This window comes from Nicotiana attenuata, chromosome 6, assembly GCF_001879085.1.
Source record: "Nicotiana attenuata strain UT chromosome 6, NIATTr2, whole genome shotgun sequence".
NCBI classification, from domain to species: domain Eukaryota; kingdom Viridiplantae; phylum Streptophyta; class Magnoliopsida; order Solanales; family Solanaceae; genus Nicotiana; species Nicotiana attenuata.
In genome coordinates, this window is record NC_031994.1 from 3,298,162 (window position 1) to 3,319,767 (window position 21,606).

The 21,606-nt window shown below is 37.8% G+C and overlaps 1 protein-coding gene across 1 annotated transcript; it reads right to left on the reverse strand.

Annotated features, from left to right (window-relative positions):
• Window positions 701-5,256, reverse strand: LOC109227580 (mannan endo-1,4-beta-mannosidase 4-like). The gene is made up of 5 exons (XM_019392777.1): window positions 4,906-5,256; window positions 3,154-3,348; window positions 2,465-2,587; window positions 1,630-1,826; window positions 701-1,079 (listed from the first exon to the last, which is right to left on the reverse strand). The coding sequence occupies exons 1-5, from the start codon at window positions 5,245-5,247 to the stop codon at window positions 701-703; spliced, it is 1,236 nt and encodes a 411-aa protein (XP_019248322.1). The 5' UTR covers window positions 5,248-5,256.

Below are 21,606 nucleotides of genomic sequence, written 5' to 3' on the forward strand. Positions count from 1 at the left end.
AAATTCTCCATTCCTAATGTTCGAACACGAAACATCTAATTAAAGATAGATAAATTCCAACTATCCCATCACACTCCCTGATGGTATGTGTTACATGTGTATCGCCATTGTTTCAACTCAGCATTGTAGGTTAAAGTCACCGTACTTTAATACTTCTTCTGCTTCTTTTCATATGGTATTTTTTTTTAGTTTGTTCCATAAAGATTGACACTTTTCTGTAAAGTTTTTTAATCAGATGCGGATCCAAAATTTAAATTCTATGGGTTCAATTTTTAGAATTTTTAGCATTGAAATCATTATATTTTTAAAGTTATGGGTTCATATTTACTATTTTTGTATTTTTAATGAATTTTTACTCCGTGTCGAAAGTTATGGGTTCAATTGAACCTGTCGAGTATATACTACATCCGCCCCGACTTTTAACTTTAAACTTCTCATTTACCCGTAATAACTTGCTCTTATAACTTGTTCAAGACTAAAATTCTAAAGTTACTTTTACCAAAAGTTTTTCTTTTTTAAATATTATGCTCGGTAAAACATTATCATACAAAATGAAATTAGAAAGAATATATGTCTAAAATAACATGTCATTCACACATCTGAAAAGTCAGATATTATAGAGATTATAAAGCTATCTTTGATCAAGATGGTCAAAGCTAGATAAATTACAATAACTTTGATACTTGAATGAATTAAAACATTACAATTTTAATCTATTTTTATAATCTAATAGTTTAGAGAGCCTAAAAGATTGTAAAGCTATAACTCTATCAGTTGATGGGCTGACTTGCAAGACCACTGCATAACTATCACCAAAACTATCCATATCTTGGGCCAAAAGTTGCCAAAAAAGCCCACCACCACATGGGCCTCCATATTTGGCACAAGTAAAAATAGTTCCATATATTTTCCCAAAATAATTGTCTCTCATTGTAACATTATACCCTGGGGTACTTGAAGATTTGCCAAATTCTGCAATAAGTAAAGGCTTTTTCAATAATTTGGAGTCATCTATATGGGCTTGGATCCATTGTGAAGCCCATTTATCTTGGTCTTCTGGGCTTGTACCTGGTTGTAGCCTGCAGTCCAAAAGGTTAGGGGATTGTTACACAAATAGCCGGCCAGATTCAATGTCTACTTTTTCTAGCCGGTATACATATATTATACATTAATATATATAGTTAAACATATATAATAGATGAATTATACAAATATTAGACTATTTTTAGTTTAAGAGATTAGGTGAACGGCTATTTGGGTTAGTTCGTCAGAGGTTAGTACAAATCGGATAAAATTTATTGCATTCGCTAGCCTAAAAGTGTATAAAGTATGTATATTCTTTGTATATAATACACATATATAGATATTTACATTTTGTCAGCTATTATTTTTGGGAGCGGCTAAAAATATGTATTTTCTCTGCAAAACTATGCATTTCAAAAGATAAATTGCTCAACAGATGATCTTTTATGCAATCTCTAAAGTCCAAACCAATGGATGTTTTCAAACGACAATAACAACAACTACATTTTAATTTCAATCAAGTTCGGGTCAACTATATGATTCCTTACTGGTCACGTTTTTCCATTTAAATGTATAAGCATGAAGAAGAGGGGATTAGGGATTTACCATTGATCAGGATAGATATGGATTGTGGTAAAATCAATTCCCAAAATTTGATTGTTGGAGATGAAATTAGTCCCAGGTTCCAAATTATTAGGGTTGTACTGCTTCTTGTTATCCCCATAAAATCCTTCAAGACCAATCTCTAATAGATGATTTTTATCTATTGATTTAAGATATGCTGCCATTTCTGTGATCCAGTTCTGCAAAAATATAATTCCAAGAAAAAAAGAATATTATTTAATACTTCATAGAAAATAGTACTATAATTAATTGACAATATGAAGTGGAAAACCCGCAATACGAGAGCAAAAACATTCTGTGTTTAAGAAGAAAAGCAACATCGAGTTAGGTAGGATGTAGATCGAGCACAATAAGCTAGAGGAATGATTATTTCGCTTCGGAAGGAAAAAAGCATCTCAAATAAGTAATGACATACAATTGCCGGTGATCAAAGGCGCATCTGGATTTTAATTTTTGAAAAATTCCTAGGGAAATCCACAGTCGCTATTCTTCAGGTGCGCAATGGATAACTTGCTCCCCGTGCAATAGCTCGCAAATCACACAGGAGATGTAAACCGCACTAGACAAGCCCGATGCAACGAGCTCTGACTGAGGAGGCTACTGGTGAGGGGAATCGATCTCCCTCATATGGGAACCACTCACCCAACCAACTCAGCTAACCTTTACGGGCCAGAATTTTAATTTGGGACATAGTAACTGAAACGGAATCTCGAACCCGTACGCTTCAAATCTTAATTCCACTTTTGATTAATATTAATATTTATTTATATTTTTAGTTCAAATTTTTTGTCAGGTTAAGAAGGAGATATTAAAATACCTGAATAGTTTTTCCAGAGAGGTCAGATGGGCAACGAGCCTCATTCATTAGTTCCCATGCAAGAATTGTTGGATCATCTTTATATGCCATTTTGGTTATTGTGTTCACTCTTGTAAGCACAGCCTGCAAAAACAATATAAGTAAAAATATATAGATATAAATTAAGAAAATAAAAATAAAAATAGATCACAGTAAATGGCAATAAGAACCATATTAATTACTACTTTTTTATTCCATAATAGATGGATATATTGAAATCATAATTAAAAAATCGGACCATTTCTCGGTTTATACATGTCATTTTTGCGTAGGGGTTATGCTAATAATAGTAATAATCTGAAAATTTTCCCTTAATATTTAATAAAATATTGATTTTTTGAATATGTCAGAAGTACAATAATATCATACGTTCGTTTCTATCAAGGTCAGGATTTTTTTGAAGACAAATCCATCATTGGATCTGACCTGCTTTTAAGAGATTTCGATAGTTTTATTAATGTGTGAAGCCACATCCTTATACGTATATAGATATAGTGAGTATGCGTGAGGGGTGTAGGTATACCACTTACGAGAAAGAACCCCAAATAATACAAACGAAAGTGTAATAATATCATACAAAATAAATAAATAAACTTTTTGATTAAGTTAAAATGTTAAAAAAAGAAGAAGATAAAATTAAAATTATTTACCTTGATATGATTTTTGTAGAATCCTTTAACCATAGGATTAGTGAAGAAGTCATCTTCACTTGTTAATTGTTGCCCTCTTTCCCGTGCCCATTCTACGTATTGTTTTTTTCCTCCTAAAGTATTCCAGTTGTTAACTAACCCAAGAATCAAGTGAATTCCATATTTTTGGGCTTCTGATATCACAAAATCCAATCCCTGATAAAAAAAAAAATCAAAAAATAAAATATAACACAAAAATCGAGTAAAAGAAAGCGCAACATCAAATGCGTATATTTTTACCGATTAATTAATTTCGAAATGCTAGAATATCTCCTATATAGATACCACTTAATCGTGAGTTTATCTTGAATCGAGATTTTTTGGTTCAACTTATCTAGTTTTGTCTAGGGAGGAACTCCACATTTCATCTTAAATTGGTTAAAATATGCAGACTTTTTTTACTTTTAGTGTAGGATTATATCCAATAATTAACTTGAGATCTCTACTTTATTATCTATTTAATTTTCAATAGAAGCGCGTAGTAATTCTAGTAATAATGAAGCTCATAAAGGAAATAATTGGGATGAGAATAAAATTAATAAATTGCTTTGACTCCTTTAATTTTGATTATCATAATGAAAAAAATGATAGAAGTAGAATCAGATTTAGGAGAGAGTTTCTATTTCTGCTGAATAAATGAGATTCTATTATATATGAATTTTCAGAATAAAATTAAAACATGCGATTACAAGCATATAACAATAATCAAAATGGGGAAAGCATTATCTAATGATATAATTACTCACTTCTTTTTCACCGTTAATTCACTCATTTTTCCAAAGAGTTAGTATAATTTGGCTTTTGGCAAAGGATTAAACAAAAACAAAAGCTCTAAATTTTAAATAACCAGTTCTATAACGAAAAATAATTTCCCAAGAGAAGGTTTACCTGCATATTAAATTCAAATTTGAGCATAAAAAACCTTCATACAAATCATTTCTTCTGAATCTTCTTTAAATTCAATTTTTATATATCACGATTCATGGATTTCTCTTTGTTAAAAAATATAAAATAAAAAGCTCAAATAATTTCTTTCCATTCTTTTTCGTCGGATTTGGTTTTAAACTTAGCGCACGTGAAAAGAAAGCAAAAAAAAGGAAGAGAAAATCAAAGGACAAAGATCACTTTTAGTATGCCGCCGAAACTATTTACATTCAGTAACCGTAAAAGTATATAAAAATTATATATTTTTTTGTATCACACACACACACACAAAAAAAAAAAAAAAAAACCTATTTTTCGCCTATTATGTTGAGAGCGGCTACACAGTATCATTCCCCAAAATCAAATACTTAGCGCAATTGAAAAGAAAGGAAAAGAACAAAGAGAAATCAAATGGCAAAAATTACTTTTAGCATGCGGCCAGAACTATATATAAACTAACCTCGCATGATACCGTCATTTCATCAAAAGATGATTCGACGTCGTGATGCAAAGACTGACCGGTTCTACTTTATCTCTCATGATTTTCGATATTGCGGGTAGTCCACTTATATCGTTAAACAAGTGTGGCTACCTTTGAGTCGATCTTTGAGAGAAGTAGCTCGTACTACGATGTTCAGTCTATTTATAGTGAATTAACTACACTTTTTCATCACCTACAAAAGATATATCTCCTATGGATCTCGGAGATCCCTCCTTCTCGAGGTATTTCCATATATATTATTTTAAAAACGGTTATACAGTTTCATTTTCCCAAAAATAAATGCTTACCTCAAACATTTGCTCGTTATAAACACCAGGCGAAGACTGCAAGGGTCTAAAACCGCCATCAGTAAAAGCCCAAGTTCTAGCAACATTCATACCATATTTAGAAGCTTGTTGAAATGTTGTTGTAACTTTATTTCTTGTTGATGGATCAGAAGCCATATACATTAGCCAATAAGAATTAAAACCATTTAAATAAAATGGTTTTCCTTGTAGTGCAAAATGAGTTCCATCTGTATAAACATAACTAGGGTTTGAAAAAGCTTTAATTGGTTTGTGAAATTTATCTAAGAATAATGTCAAAATTATAGCTATCAAAATGGAGATGAATGAGTTATTCATCAACATTTTTTAAATAATTTGAAGGAATAAATAATAGAGGGAAAAGGAAGAAAATGGTTTATGCTTGGTATACTTATGATTTCTTGATGTGTTTATATAGGTGAGAAAAAAAAAGGAATTCAAGTTTTTTAATTAGTAGTGATGAGGAATCTGACTCAGCAATTATTCAAATGCAGACATGATTTATCTACATAATGTGAGATTGTTAGAATCAGGCACTTGCTATTATATAGTTGATAGAGTCATAATTAATGAATAACAAATTACTAGAATAATATTTAGTACTGTTATTAATTTTGTTTGACCAATTTTATGAGTCACTTTAAACTTTAATTTAAAGATATATGTTTCTCAACTCGCATAAAAATTATTTTTATACTCCCTCCCTTCACTTTACTTGTGCACTTTGAACTATTGCGACTCTTAAGAAATAATAATTGTAATATGTATTTTACCTTATAACCCCTAATAGTGATAGTATTCCAAAAAAATTTGGAAAAGAATTTTGAAAATAAATAATTACGATAAGGGTAAAACAAGAAAAAAAATTTATCTTTCTCTTAATTTGTTAAAATGGAATAGTGCAAAATTAAGCTAAGGTTTGAAGAAGCTCTAGTTGGCTTGTGAAATTTATCTAGGAATAGTGTCAAAATTATAGCTATCAAAATGGAGAGGAATGAGATATTCATCATGTAACGATCCGGTCGGTCGTTTTGAGAGTTGTAGCCCCGTTCCCCCATCTACTACTCTTTTTGTGCTTTATAGCTGTTATATGACTTTTCGAGTTAGTCGGTATGGGTTCGGAGAGGATTTGGAATGAATTGTGATACTTAGTCTCAAAGTTGGAAACTTAAGTTGAAATGATTGACTGGATGCTGACTTATGTGTAAACAACTCCGAAATAGAGTTTGATGGTTCCGTTAACTTCGTTGGGGAATTTTGAACTTAAGAGCGTATTTGGATTGTGATTTGGAGGTCCGTAGTTGAATTAGGCTTGAAACGGCGAAAGTTGAATTTTCTGGAAAGTTTGACCGGGAGTGGACCTTTTGATATCGGGGTTGGATTCCGATTCCGGAAGTTGGAGTAGGTCCATAGTGTCATTTGTGACTACTGTGCAAAATTTGAGGTCATTCGGACGTGATTTGATAGGTTTCAGCGTCGTTTATAGAAGTTAAAAATTTCTTAGTTTCAATAGACTTGAATTGGGGTGCGATTCATGTTATAAGACTCCTTGATATACCTTGATATGATTTTTGTAGAATCCTTAACCATAGGATTAGTGAAGAAGTCATCTTCACTTGTTAATTGCTGTCCTTTTTCCTGTGCCCATTCTACGTATTGTTTTTTTCCTCCTAAATTATTCCAGTTGTTAACTAACCCAAGAATCAAGTGAATTTTATATTTTTGGGCTTCTGATATCACAAAATCCAATCCCTGATAAACCAAAAAAAATATATTTTAAAAAATAAAAAAAGAAAATATGACACAAAAATGTGATCAAGAGGTCATGGGTTCGGGCTATGGAAACAGCCTCTTGCAGAAATGCAGGGTAAGGCTGCGTACGTAGAGGCGGATGTAGTGTACTATGTGTGGATTCAACTGAACCCATAACTTTCGACGCGGAGTAAAAATTTGTATGCAATAGTTCATTAAAATTGCAAAATAATAGATATGAACCCATAACTTTAAAAATATAATGGGTTCAATGTTAAAAACATTAAAATTGAACCATAGGATTTAAATCTTGGATCCGCCTCCGTGCGTATGATAGACCCTAGTGGTACGGCCCTTCCCCGGGCCCACGCATAACGGGAGCTTAGTGCACCAGGCTTCCCTTTTATGACACAAAAATCGAGTAAAAGAAAGCGCAACATATTTACGATTAACTATTTTCTAAACGCTAGTGTATATCCTATAAAGATACCACTTAATCATGAATTTATTTTGAATCGAATTTTTTTGGCTCAACTTATCCTAGTTTTGTCGAGGGAGCAACTCCACTTTTCATCTCAAATTGGTTAAAATATGCGTACTTTCTTACTTTTCATGTAGGATTAGATCCAAACAAAAAAATTCATGCCAATCAATCCTTACAAAGCAAATCAACTACAATCAATGCAACCTTTGGGTGCTACTTCTACAAAGTCTTCAAGTAAGTATGTATCCACAACCCCTAATAATCTTTCGTTTACAAAATTAACCATTAATAATACTACTCCTATACTTACTACTCATAATAGTCCTAAAAAACCTATAACCCTTCTACTAACCACTAATCAATTTGCTACCCTAATACCAAATGATTTGGATAAATCTAATCCAATAAATCCACTAGATGACAATAACTTATTACCTCCTTTAATTTCCACTCAATTGCCTTCCCAGTCAGCCCAATTACAAAATAAAGGCTATTCAAAGCCAATTCTAAGCCATGCAGATAGCCACGATAGGCAATCCCACATGCAAAACATCTTCCTCGGTCCAAACACTCATTCACCACCACAAGAAAACCTAATACAAAATCTACCCAATCACCCCACAACCGGATTACCAACAACAATGAATAACCCTATAACTCCCATGCAACTAGGGTATGATTGTCTTCCCACCCCTTCAAACCACTCAAACACACAACCAACAAATCAGTCTTTCAAACCGCCCATAACTACCATAGAATTAGCTTCCTCTATAGTTTATTCAAATCCGAAAAAATTTAATACAATTAAACCAAATACTACACTCAAACCACACTCCCAATCCATCAATCAAGAAGATGTTCTCACCCAATATAAATGTCACGACCCAAACTGGAGGGCCATGACTAGCACCCGGCCATACTTACCGAGTACCAACATACATTTTATCTAACCTTCTTTATTATCTTTTAGGGCTGACGAGATCAACATAAATGGTAGACATGGGTCATGGACAACCAACAATAAAATATGATGGCATGAACATACATAACATGGGATGACTGGACAATCAAGAAACTATATATAAGGTACGAGCTACCACGCTACCATGAGAGACTATACAACAAAAACCAGCCGACAAGGCCTACCAAACTATACATGAGTCGGACACCTATCTATGAGCCTCTAAAGGAACATAAGTGTTGCAACATAGCCGGAACAGGGCCCCGACATACCCATAATGTCTATAACAAAAATGCATACCATGACCACGGCAAGTCCGAAGAAGGGATCTCGCCAATCACCGCTGAACTGGACAACCTACTATGGTGGGGGAGCTGCGCCTGCCTGTCTATCAGGACCTGCAGCACAACATGCAACGTCCACAAATAAAAGGACGTCAGTACGAATAAAGTACTGAGTATGTAAGGCAGGAAACCATAAGTACGAACAGTAATGTAAGCAGGGATAGAGAATAAACAACCTGTAACATCTGGGTACCTCTAAGGGCTACTGACATGAAATGCGTGATACATATGTATATATACATAAACTTTTAAAACATACGCCTCTGTGGGCATAATCATCATCATATCGTACCCGGACGTAATAGGCTCGGTAAAAACGTACCCGGCCACGTGGAGCTCGGTAAAACCCAACTGATCAGTGGTTGAACAATAGGTTCCGTACCCGGACGACTATAGCGCGGCTCGATAGAGTAAAATAGATACATATATATAATGCATGCTCGACTCATGGACTCAGGTTCTAAAACTTTCGGAGTGACGTAAGGTCGGTATCCTCTGTACACGTTATTAGGACTAACTCTTCACCATGAACCTTATAAGAATCAGGAAGTACCAACAACATTGATAACATAAGAATAAGAGAAGCAACATCAACATCAATCGTTCCATAAGAGGGGAAACTATGTAAGTACTGCCAGCTTCTAAGAGTAGAGTATCTTTGGAAGCTCGTTCATCACATATGTACAATCGGAGTCGTGCAAAAGAAGGAAAGGGATAGCCTCACATACCTTGTATATACTCCCCCAATCTCAAGCTATGCAATTTTCACGACTCCTTAGTCTACAATAAGAGAAACGATACTATAGTTATCATTCAAGCGTCATAACTATTATGTATCGACCACAACCTATTTTACGATGAAACGGACAACACCTCCCCTATATATATGACTTCACACAATTCCAAACAATCACCAAACAGCCCAACAACATCAATAATAATCATATTGATCCTCCCAAAACAGTCCACGCACAACCAAATCACTTCATACATACGACGGCCACCGTAGTCGTGTCAAACGACCATGAAATGTTACGAAGAACTACCAGCCCACAACCCTACATCTATATGGTGTTTCTCCACACCCTTCCTCCTCCAAAACTCCACAAAACAGTAGTAAAACACGCAGCCCAACAGCAACACAAAACAGTCCACAAAACAGTCCGCTACAAGTGAATAACTCGAACTCACGGCTTCCGATCACCGTCCCGTGAGTTCTTACATGTATAGAACGAATTACCATGAATTCACAGCAGAATAAATGTATGAAAGAGAGCAGTAAACTCACCTTACTTGTTGGATAACTCAGCCCTTATCTTGGTTCTTCAAACTCTAGGGTTTACCCCCAATTTGAACTTGAAAGAGAGGGAAAATCAATTAGGGTTTGTGGATAATTTTTGGGAGGAAGTTTGCAGGGGTTTTGGTCTGGTTATTTGTGAAATATAATGAGGGATATATTGCAGAAGATAAGCCTTTTAATGGGCTCTTTGTCTGACCCGAAATTGCCTCTTTTTGGGCTATCATTTAACCAAGTAGGTGACCCACCTACTTGTCACCTAGCAGCTTGTGCAGTCTCGCAAAAATGTCTATATCTCTCTACTCCAATGTCGTATTGATAAAAGGTTTAATGCGTTGGAAACTAGACTCATAGATCTTCAATTTGGTGGGTAGATCACCCCGTAATTCCAAGTATATTGGGAGAAAAGCTTAATAACATTTGACCTAAAGTTTAAGTAAAACTATGAACTTAAGTTGCAACAACTCTTGTCGACTTTTGTTTCATAACTCGTTTGACTTCAAGACTATGATACGGATATTTTATGATTCATATACCTTAAAATACGACCTCTTGAGAGTATTAAGCACCCCTAGGTTTACCCAAAAATACGGCTGACAACATCCTTGATTCGTTTAACTTCTAATACTTGTTAACCACCCTTATACACCTTTGTATCATTTAAGACCAATAGGATTAATCTCTTATCATCTCAAAGATAATCTCTTCATGGATTTACGTCGACGACCTTATGGCATGAACTAACGTATGTGAATATGGGTTGTAACACCCTCCCCCCCTTAGGAACATTCGTCCTCGAATGTAAGGGTTTATGGGGAGTCCAAATCATCGTGGATTCCAACGGAAATTCCCGGTCAATTTTCCCCTATAAAATGGTTACTAGCAAAACTTGCAAGCAGTTAAGCCCAACGTATGGCCTCACAAGGCTACACAAAGCATTATGGACATGTACATTATCTACATATCACCATTTTGTATTAAGGAAGAGTATTCTCAAGTTATTGCTTACCTCATAGAGCCGTTTCACCTTCTAATGTATCCTGCGTTCCACCAGCATCCTTGTTATCTTCATTCTGGAATAGGTAAGGATATTTAGAACTCATCTCCTCTTCCGCTTCCCATGTCATTTCTTCCATATTCTTGTTCCTCCACAATACTTTGACAGAAGCTACATCTTTTGTTCTCAGCTTGCGGACTTGTCGATCTAATATAGCCACTGGCACTTCATCATATGATAGATCCTCTGTAACTTGTACATCTTTGATAGGGACAACTCGAGAAGGGTCTCCAATACATTTCCTCAACATAGATACATGGAATACTGGATGGACAAATTCCAATTCGGATGGCAATTCTAACTCATAAGCAACCTGTCCAATTCGTCGAAGAATTTTGTACGGACCGATATACCGTGGACTCAGCTTACCCTTTTTCCCAAAACGCATAACACCCTTCATCGGCGAGATCCTCAGGAAAACCCAATCACCAACCTCAAACTCCAGATCACGACGTCGGACATCAGAATAAGACTTTTGCCTGCTTTGTGCCGTCCTCAATCGCTCCTGTATCACTTTCACCTTCTCAATGGCTTGGTGAATCAAATCTGGCCCATATAATTCTGTTTCACCGACTTCGAACCATCCAACTGGTGATCTACATCTCCTCCCGTATAGTGCCTCGTATGGGGCCATTTTAATACTGGAATGGTAGCTATTATTGTAGGCAAATTCTATGAGTGGAAGATGGTCATCCCAATTTCCCTTAAAATCTAGAACACATGCTCGTAGCATATCTTCAAGTGTCTGAATGGTACGTTCAGCCTGTCCGTCAGTCTGTGGATGAAATGCAGTGCTGAGATTCACTTGTGTGCCTAAACCCTTCTGAAAAGACCTCCAAAAGTTAGCCGTAAATTGAGCTCCTCGGTCTGATATAATAGATATTGGTACACCATGAAGCCTAACAATCTCCTTGATATACAACTTCGCATAATCTTCAGCCGTGTAAGTTGTCTTAACTGGCAGAAAATGGGCACATTTTGTAAGTCGATCAACTATCACCCAGATGGAGTCAAACTTACGATAAGAGCGAGGTAACCCAATAATGAAGTCCATATTAATCACCTCCCATTTCCAGGTCGGAATCTCTATATTCTGAAGCAATCCACCGGGTTTCTGATGTTCGATCTTTACTTGTTGACAATTAGGACACTGGGCTACAAATTCTGCAATAGACTTCTTCATGTTATCCCACCAATACTGCTCCTTAATGTCATGATACATCTTTGTCGAGCCGGGATGGATGGAATATCGGGATTGATGAATCTCATTCATAATCTTCTCTTGCAACCCTGCCACATTAGGCACACATAATCGGCCACGGTATCTCAGTGCCCCATCTCCTCCGATCTCAAAAGCCGTAATTTTACACTACTGAATGCTCTCTCTCAATCGTACTAAGATATGATCTTCATATTGCCGTGCTTTTACCTCGGCTACCAAAGATGATTCTGATGTATTATGTACAGTAACACCTCCGTCATCAGAGTCTAACAATCTGATTCTCATATTGGCTAGCTGATGAAGCTCTTTAGTCAACCCCCATCTACCTGCCTCAATATGTACTAAGCTTCCCATTGACTTACGGCTGAGAGCGTCTGCCACAACATTGGCTTTACCGGGATGATACAATATCTCGACGTCGTAGTCTTTCAGTAATTCAAACTACCCACGCTGCCTCAAATTCAACTCTTTCTGCTTGAAGATGTATTGTAAACTCTTATGATCTGTGTAGATGTCAACATGGACGCCGTATAAGTAGTGCCGCCATATCTTCAAAGCATATATTACTGCAGCCAATTCCAAATCATGGGTTGGATAATTCTTTTCATGCTTCTTTAATTGTCTAGATGCATAAGCAATCACCTTCCCACGTTGCATCAATACGCACCCCAAACCTATACCTGAGGCATCACAATATACCACATAACCTTCTGGTCCTTCAAGAAGAGTGAGCACTGGTGCGGATGTCAATCGATTCTTCAACTCCCGAAAACTTCGTTCACAAGCGTCAGACCACCGAAATTTAGTAGCTTTCTGTGTTAACTTAGTCAATGGTGTTGATATAGAGGAAAACCCTTCTACAAATCGCCTATAATATCCTGCTAGCCCTAGGAAGCTGTGGACTTCTGATGGTGTTGTAGGTCTCGGCCAATTCTTTACTGCATCGATCTTCTGAGTGTCGACACTAATACCCTCGTCAAATATCACATGGCCAAGGAATGTTTGGAGAGCTTAGCATATAACTTACGATCCTGAAGCGTCTGTAATACTATCCGCAAGTGGCCCGCATGTTCAGCCTCCGAACGAGAATACACCAAAATGTCATCAATGAATACGATCACGAACACATCAAGATAGGGCCTGAATACAGTATTCATGAGATCCATAAAAGTTGCTGGGGCATTTGTTATCCCGAACGACATCACCAAGAACTCAAAGTGCCCATATCTTGTCCGGAAGGCCGTCTTTGGAATATCCTTCTCCTTGACCCTCACCTGATGATACCCTGAACGTAAGTCAATCTTGGAGAAATACTTGGCACCCTGGAGTTGGTCAAACAGGTCGTCAATCCTTGGAAGTGGATACTTGTTCTTTACAGTAAACTTATTCAACTGTCGATAGTCGATACACATCCGTAACGATCCGTCTTTCTTCTGCACGAACAGGACTGGCGCATCCCAAGGTGAAGTGCTAGGCCTAATGAAGCCCTTATCCAGTAAGTCCTTCAACTGCGCCTTCAACTCTTGCAACTCTGCCGGGGCCATTCTGTATGGAGGGATAGAGATCGGTTGAGTGTCAGGCAACACATCAATGCTAAACTCAATCTCCCTCTCAGGAGGAAGGCCTGGGAGTTCATCTGGGAAAACATCTGGAAATTCATTGACCACGGGGATTGATTGTAGAGTAGGCGGCTTCGCCTCCGCATCCCTAACGCGAACGAGATGATAAATGTAACCTTTTGAGATCATCTTCCTTGCCTTAAGATAGGAAATAAACCTACCTTTCGGCGTAGCAATGTTCCCCTTCCAATCAATGACGGGTTCACCAGGAAACTGAAACCTAACTATCTTCGTACGACAGTCAACATTTGCATAGCATGAGGCCAACCAATCCATTCCCATTATCACATCAAAACCAACCATTTCTAACTCAAATAAATTTGCCGAGGTTTGACGACTACAAATCATCACAGTGCAACCTCTATATACCCTTCTAGCATTCACAGAATCTCCTATCGGAGTAGATACCGCAAGGGGTTTACTTATCAATTCAGGTTCAATGCCAAACTTATTAGCCACAAAGGGTGTAACATATGATAATGTAGATCCCGGATCAATCAGCGCGTATACATCATAAGAAAACACAGAAAATATACCTGTAACAACATCTGGAGATGACTCGAGATCCTGTCGACCTACTAGAGAATAGGTTCGATTTTGAGCACCACTCGAACTCTGCACTGCACCTCTACCTCTACCTCGACCTGTCGACTGCTGAAAACCCCGTGCTGGAGGTCGAATTGATGAGGAAGAACCAGACACAAATCCAGTCGGCTGAGCCATACCACCAACTCCTCTGTTAGGACAATCCCGTATCATATGGCCAGGTTGTCCGCAAGAATAGCACGCATCAGAACCTCGACGGCACAGTCCAAAGTGGGCCTTACCGCACTGATCACAACGTGGTGTTAGGGATCTCGTCTGATTAGTATCTCTGTGATATTGCGAGCCTGATGCCCGCGAACTCTGACCTGGACCTGAATAGGTAAATCAATCATATCGAGGCCTCTGGAATTGTGGAGGAGCACTAGCTACAGATGGCGCCGAACTCCTCGAAGACTGGGGCCTGACATTGCCTCTGAAGTCATCAGAATACCCTGCAAATCTCGCCCGCTTATGTTGGCCCCTATCCTGCTCCCTATCTGCCCTTTGCTGGCGCTTACGATCCTCTAGGGTGTGGGCATAAGCCTGAATACGGGAAATATCCATGCCCTCCACCAAGGACGTTGTCGTGCACTCATTTATCAGATGTGGTCCCAACCCGTTCACGAACAGGTGCACCTTATCACTCATCTCTGCTACCATGGGGAGCATACCTTGCTAAAGAATCAAACTGCATACTATACTCTCGCACACTCATATTACCTTGTCTAAGGTTCAAGAACTTATCAGCTCTAGCTCGTCGTATCTCAACTGGCAAGTAGTGACGAAGAAAGGCCTCAGAAAATTCCTTCCACACAGTTGGAGGAGCGTTCGGACCCCTGGATCTCTCCCAACTATCATACCAGAGAACCGCTAAATCCCGTAGCCGATAAGAAGCCAACTCTACTGCCTCTGTATCACTAGTATGCATAACCCGCAGTGTACGATGAACCTGATCAATAAAAGCCTGCGGGTCCTCCTTCGGATCTGATCCGGTAAACACAGGAGGGTCTAAATTAATAAAATCATGAACTCTCGTACTAACTGGTTTATCAGCAACACCTGTATTCTGCCTCTGAGCCTAAGCAGCTACCAAGCTAGTCAATAACTGCAAAGCACTCCGCATATCCTGGTCTGTAGTGCCAGACGGAGGAACTGGAGGTGCTGGGTTCCTCCTAATATCCTTTGGAGAAGACGGAGTAGATGAGGTATGAGACGGCATCTCACTCTGAGCCTCACTTTGGCCCGCTCTGGCTTGGGGCACCTGACTGGTACCCTCTACCGCAGCTGTATCAAGCCGTCCACTAATTGTTTGCTTCCTAGTCGAAGGCATCGCTGAAAGAAAACAAGGTGAATATAAAAGATGAACACTTACGACTCAACTCTACGCACGATCTAGATTCAGGAAGAAGGTAACAACCCTAGATGTCATGTAGCCTCCTGATTATAAATGTGGCGCGCTACACATCCATAATCAAGACTCTACTAGACACGACTCATAGACAATCCCTAGGACAGACTTGCTCTGATACCAAGTTTGTCATGACCCAAACTGGAGGCCATGACTAGCACCCGACCATACTTACCGAGCACCAACATACATTTTATCTAACCTTCTTTATTATCTTTTAGGGCTGACAAGATCAATATAAATGGTAGACATGGGTCATGGACAACCAACAATAAAATATGATGGCACGAACATACATAACATGGGATGACTAGACAATCAAGAAACTATATATAAGGTACGAGCTACCACACTACCATGAGAGACTATACAACAAAAACCAGCCGACAAGGCCTACCAAACTATACATGAGTCGACACCTGTCTATGAGCCTCTAAAGGAACATAAGTGTTGCAACATAGCCGGAACAGGGCCCCGACATACCCATAATATCTATAACAAAAATGCATACCAAGACCAAGGCAAGTCCGAAGAAGGGATCTCGCCAATCACCGCTGAACTGGACAGCCTACTATGGTGGGGGAGCTGCGCCTGCCTGTCTATCAGGACCTGCAGCACGACATGCAGCGTCCACAAATAAAAGGACGTCAGTACGAATAAAGTACTGAGTATGTAAGGCAGGGAACCATAAGTACGAACAGTAATGTAAGCAGGGATAGAGAATAAACAACCTGTAACATCTGGGTACCTCTAAGGGCTACTGACATGAAATGCGTGATACATATGTATATATACATAAACTTTTAAAACATACGCCTCTGTGGGCATCATCATCATCATATCGTACCCGGCCGTAATAGGCTCGGTAAAAACGTACCCGGCCACGTGGAGCTCGGTAAAACCCAACTGATCAGTGGTTGCACAATAGGTGCCGTACCCGGCCGACTATAGCGCGGCTCGGTAGAGTAAAATAGATACATATATATAATGCATGCTCGACTCATGGACTCACGTTCTAAACCTTTCGGAGTGACGTAAGGTCGGTATCCTCTGTACACGTTATTAGGACTAACTCTTCACCATGAACCTTATAAGAATCAGGAAGTACCAATAACATTGATAACATAAGAATAAGAGAAGCAACATCAACATCAATCGTTCCATAAGAGGGGAAACAATGTAAGTACTGCTAGCTTCTAAGAGTAGAGTATCTTTGGAAGCTCGTTCATTACATTATGTACAATCGGAGTCGTGCAAAAGAAGGAAAGGGATAGCCTCACATACCTTGTATATACTGCCCCAATCTCAAGCTATGCAATTTTCACGACTCCTTAGTCTACAATAAGAGAAACGATACTATAGTTACCATTCAAGCGTCATAACTATTATGTATCGACCACAACCTATTTTACGATGAAACGGACAGCACCTCCCCTATATATATGACTTCACACAATTCCAAACAATCACCAAACAGCCCAAACAACATCAATAATAATCATATTGAGCCTCCCAAAACAGTCCACGCACAACCAAATCACTTCATACATACGACGGCCACCGTAGTCGTGTCAAACGACCCGGAAATGTTACGAAGAACTACCAGCCCACAACCCTACATCTATATGGTGTTTCTCCACACCCTTCCTCCTCCAAAACTCCACAAAACAGTAGTAAAACACGCAGCCCAACAGCAACACAAAACAGTCCACAAAACAGTCCGCTACAAGTGAATAACTCGAACTCACGGCTTCCGATCACCGTCCCGTGAGTTCTTACATGTATATAACGAATTACCATGAATTCACAGCAGAATAAATGTATGAAAGATAGCAGTAAACTCACCTTACTTGTTGGATAACTCAGCCCTTATCTTGGTTCTGCAAACTCTAGGGTTTACCCCCTATTTGAACTTGAAAGAGAGGGAAAATCAATTAGGGTTTGTGGATAATTTTTGGGAGGAAGTTTGCAGGGGTTTAGGTCTGGTTATTTGTGAAATATAATGAGGGATATATTGCAGAAGATAAGCCTTTTAATGGGCTCTTTGTCTGACCCGAAATTGCCTCTTTTTGGGCTATCATTTAACCAAGTAGGTGACCCACCTACTTGTCACCTAGCAGCTTGTGCAGTCTCGCAAAAATGTCTATATCTCTCTACTCCAATGTCGTATTAAAAGGTTTAATGCGTTGGAAACTAGACTCATATATCTTCAATTTGGTGGGTAGATCACCCCGTAATTCCAAGTATAATGGGAGAAAAGCTTAATAACATTTGACCTAAAGTTTAAGTAAAACTATGAACTTAAGTTGCAACAACTCTTGTCGACTTTTGTTTCATAACTCGTTTGACTTCAAGACTATGATACGGATATTTTATGATTCATATACCTTAAAATACGACCTCTTGAGAGTATTAAGCACCCCTAGGTTTACCCAAAAATACGGCTGACAACATCCTTGATTCGTTTAACTTCTAATACTTGTTAACCACCCTTATACACCTTTGTATCATTTAAGACCAATAGGATTAACCTCTTATCATCTTAAAGATAATCTCTTCATGGATTTAGGTCGACGACCTTATAGCATGAACTAACGTATGTGAATATGGGTTGTAACACTAAATTACCCGCGCAGACCACAAACTTCACCCAGGCAACCCACTCATCGTCTCCAACACAACAACACTCTATTCTCCCATCCTCCTCCACATCTGATAATGGAACCCAATACCATTATCTACACAGCTCAAACCCCTCATGCACCAACACATCTCACTTCCTGGCTTGAGACAGGATTACAGAATCATGCATTAACTTTCACGATGGAGGTCAATCATCAAGAGGTGATAATTCTCATCAACCATCCCAGGGACTTAGCACAAATAGTAGCGGAGGGCATGCCGTTAGGGACGGAGATCTATGGGAGATACCACTGGTCCATGATGCAAGAACCATATCTTGCACCATATCACCCAATTTCTCTCCCAACACCATATTGGGATCCACTCCATCTTTACCCACATCTTCTTCAAATGCCATTTTATCCGGCACTCACTCCTGCCATACCATGGATCCAACCCTACGTGGATCCACTAACAAATATACTACCACTGGAACCAATAACACCTCCAACACCAACTCCATCGCCAACTCAATGACCACCCCACATTCCCAGTCCAGTAGAACAAGACACCAACTTCCATGCAGAACTAGAAGCAACAGTCGTTTACAATAGAGAAACACGACCAATTCATGCATGTCTCGATGGAATCAAGATCTTTGTCCAGAAGGAGGAGTACGAAAGAAAAATGTTCATAAGGTGTCCTCCGAATCTACTAACAACATCATTCAGACTAAGGCCAACTACAAATCTAGACGCGGGAAGTATGCCATGCTTCTACTTCCCACGTTTCTACTTCGACCAGGGCAGTCAAGCAGTCAGAACCACAGGAGCAGTCAACATCTTGAACCAATCCTTAACCATATGAATTTTATTATTTGGAATTATAGGGATGCTCAGTCAGATGATTTTAGAAGAAATTTTCGTTCACTACTTGACTACAATAGACCATCATTGGTTGTATTGTTGGAAACTCACTGCCAAAGCCATTAAACAGTTAAGGAGGATTTTAATTTTACTGGCTTAATTGAAGTTGCTGGAACTGGCTAGTCGGGAGGAATTGCTATTTTATAGCTTTCAGATGTGCTTCATGTGGAACCAGTGGCCACTACCTCTCAGGAAATTCATTGCCATATTCAGGTGCTCCCTTTTCCATTTAAATTTTTATTTACTGCCATATATGCTAGTAATGACTTAGCAACTAAACAATCTTTATGGCATAATATAATGTGTGTATATGATAATTATAAGGGTCCATGGTTATTAGGTGGTGATTTTAATGAGATACTGCATGCAACTGATAAATTTGGTGGACTATATATTAATAATTCAAGATCTAGTAGGTTATTATACTGTTTAAATTATTCACGTTTAACGGATTTAGGATACAAAGGTAGTCGTTATACATGGACAAACGATAGACATAATACTTTTAATATACTTGAACGTATTGATCGTATTATGACTAATTATGGTTGGCTCAAATAATACCCTTGTGCACTGGTTACACATCTTCCTCGTACACATTCAGACCACTGTCCTATAAAATTAGAACTTCAACACTGTCCTTTACCTCGTAAAATTTTTTTAGGTTTGAAACTATTTGGACTACATACCCTACTTTTCAATCTGTAGTTCAACAAGCATGGCTTGATAATTTATATTTAATACCTGCTATTAATCAATTCACTAGTACAGTACAAGAATGGAATAAATCAACTTTTGGTAATTTATTTATTCGTAAAAAGATAATACTGGCTCGTTTGAATGGTATCCAATCCTCTATCAATTACCCAACTAGTACTTTTCTACACAACCTGGAATACACATTAACTCTGGAATTTAATAAAATCCTTAGACTTGAGGAGGATTTTTGGAAATTAAAGTCACGTATTGACTAGTTAAATGATGGAGATGCGAATACAAATTTTTTTCACCTTACCACTCTAAATCGTAGAAGACATAATCGTATAACTGCGATTCAAGATCAGGGGGGAAAATTGGATAACTGATCCTTATAATATTCGGCATCATATTACACAATATTATCAACATCTATTTACCACTCAACGAACAACTACTGCTACAAACAATAATTTACAGCCTTTCAATATTTTAACAATACATGAACAAGCTGGTTTAACCAATCCATTGCAAGACTGTGAAATTATTAATGCTATTAACTCTTTTAAACCCCTAAAAGCACCAGGACCAGATGGACTTCATCCTTTATTTTACCAAAAATATTGGCACATTATTGGTAATTCTGTTAAAAACTACTGTCATAAAGTTTTTAACGAACATCAGATTGATCCTTCTATTAATATAATTTTTATTTGCTTAATTCCTAAAAATAATACTGCATCCACAATATCACAATTCCGACCTATTAGTCTTTGTGATACGATCTATAAAATTATTACAAAAATAATTGTAAACAGACTAAAACCTATTCTGGACAATATTATTCATCCAACTCAATCCAGTTTCCAGAAAAATAAAAGGGCAGCTGATAATGCTATCATTGTACAAGAAATTTTACCAAATTTCAAAAAATGAAGGATAATAATTTAAACATGCTCTTGAAGCTGGTCTGGAAAAAACTTTTGATAAATTAGAGTGGTCGTTTATATATAAGACACTAATCACTCTTAATTTCCCTTCTCCTTTTATCCAACTAATTATGTCTTGTATAACAACAACTACTACTTCTATTTTAATAAATGATAACCCTACAGAATACTTCACACCATCAAGAGGTATTAGACAGGGAGATCCTTTATCACCATACTTATTTATTCTATGCTTGGAAATGCTTTCGCGCAATATAAATGCATAAGTGGATTATCATAATTGGATACCAATCTCAATGGGGAATAAGGAGCCTCAGTTATCCCACTTATTTTTTGCTGATGATATTATTCTCACATCTAAAATAACTGATAAATCTTGTCAATCAATTGTTAATACTATCACTCATTTTACATATCACTCGGGACAAACTATAAATTTTGATAAATCTAAAATCTTCTTCTCCAATAATTGCTCACCTAATATAAGATCTACTATACTACAAATTTTCAGAATGAATGAAGGGAAAAGTTTTGGAAAATACTTAGGTATTCCCATATTTACTAAGAAGCCTACTAAAAGGGATTATCAATTCCTAATCGAAAATTTCAAGAATAAATTAGCAGGGTGGAAAACCAGCTTTTTATCAAAAGCATGAAGGACTACTCTAATTCGTTCCACTTTAAACCATCTTCCCAATCACATTATGCAATACATTAAAATCCCTTCTTATATCCTTTCCTATCTAAATCGTTATCAACA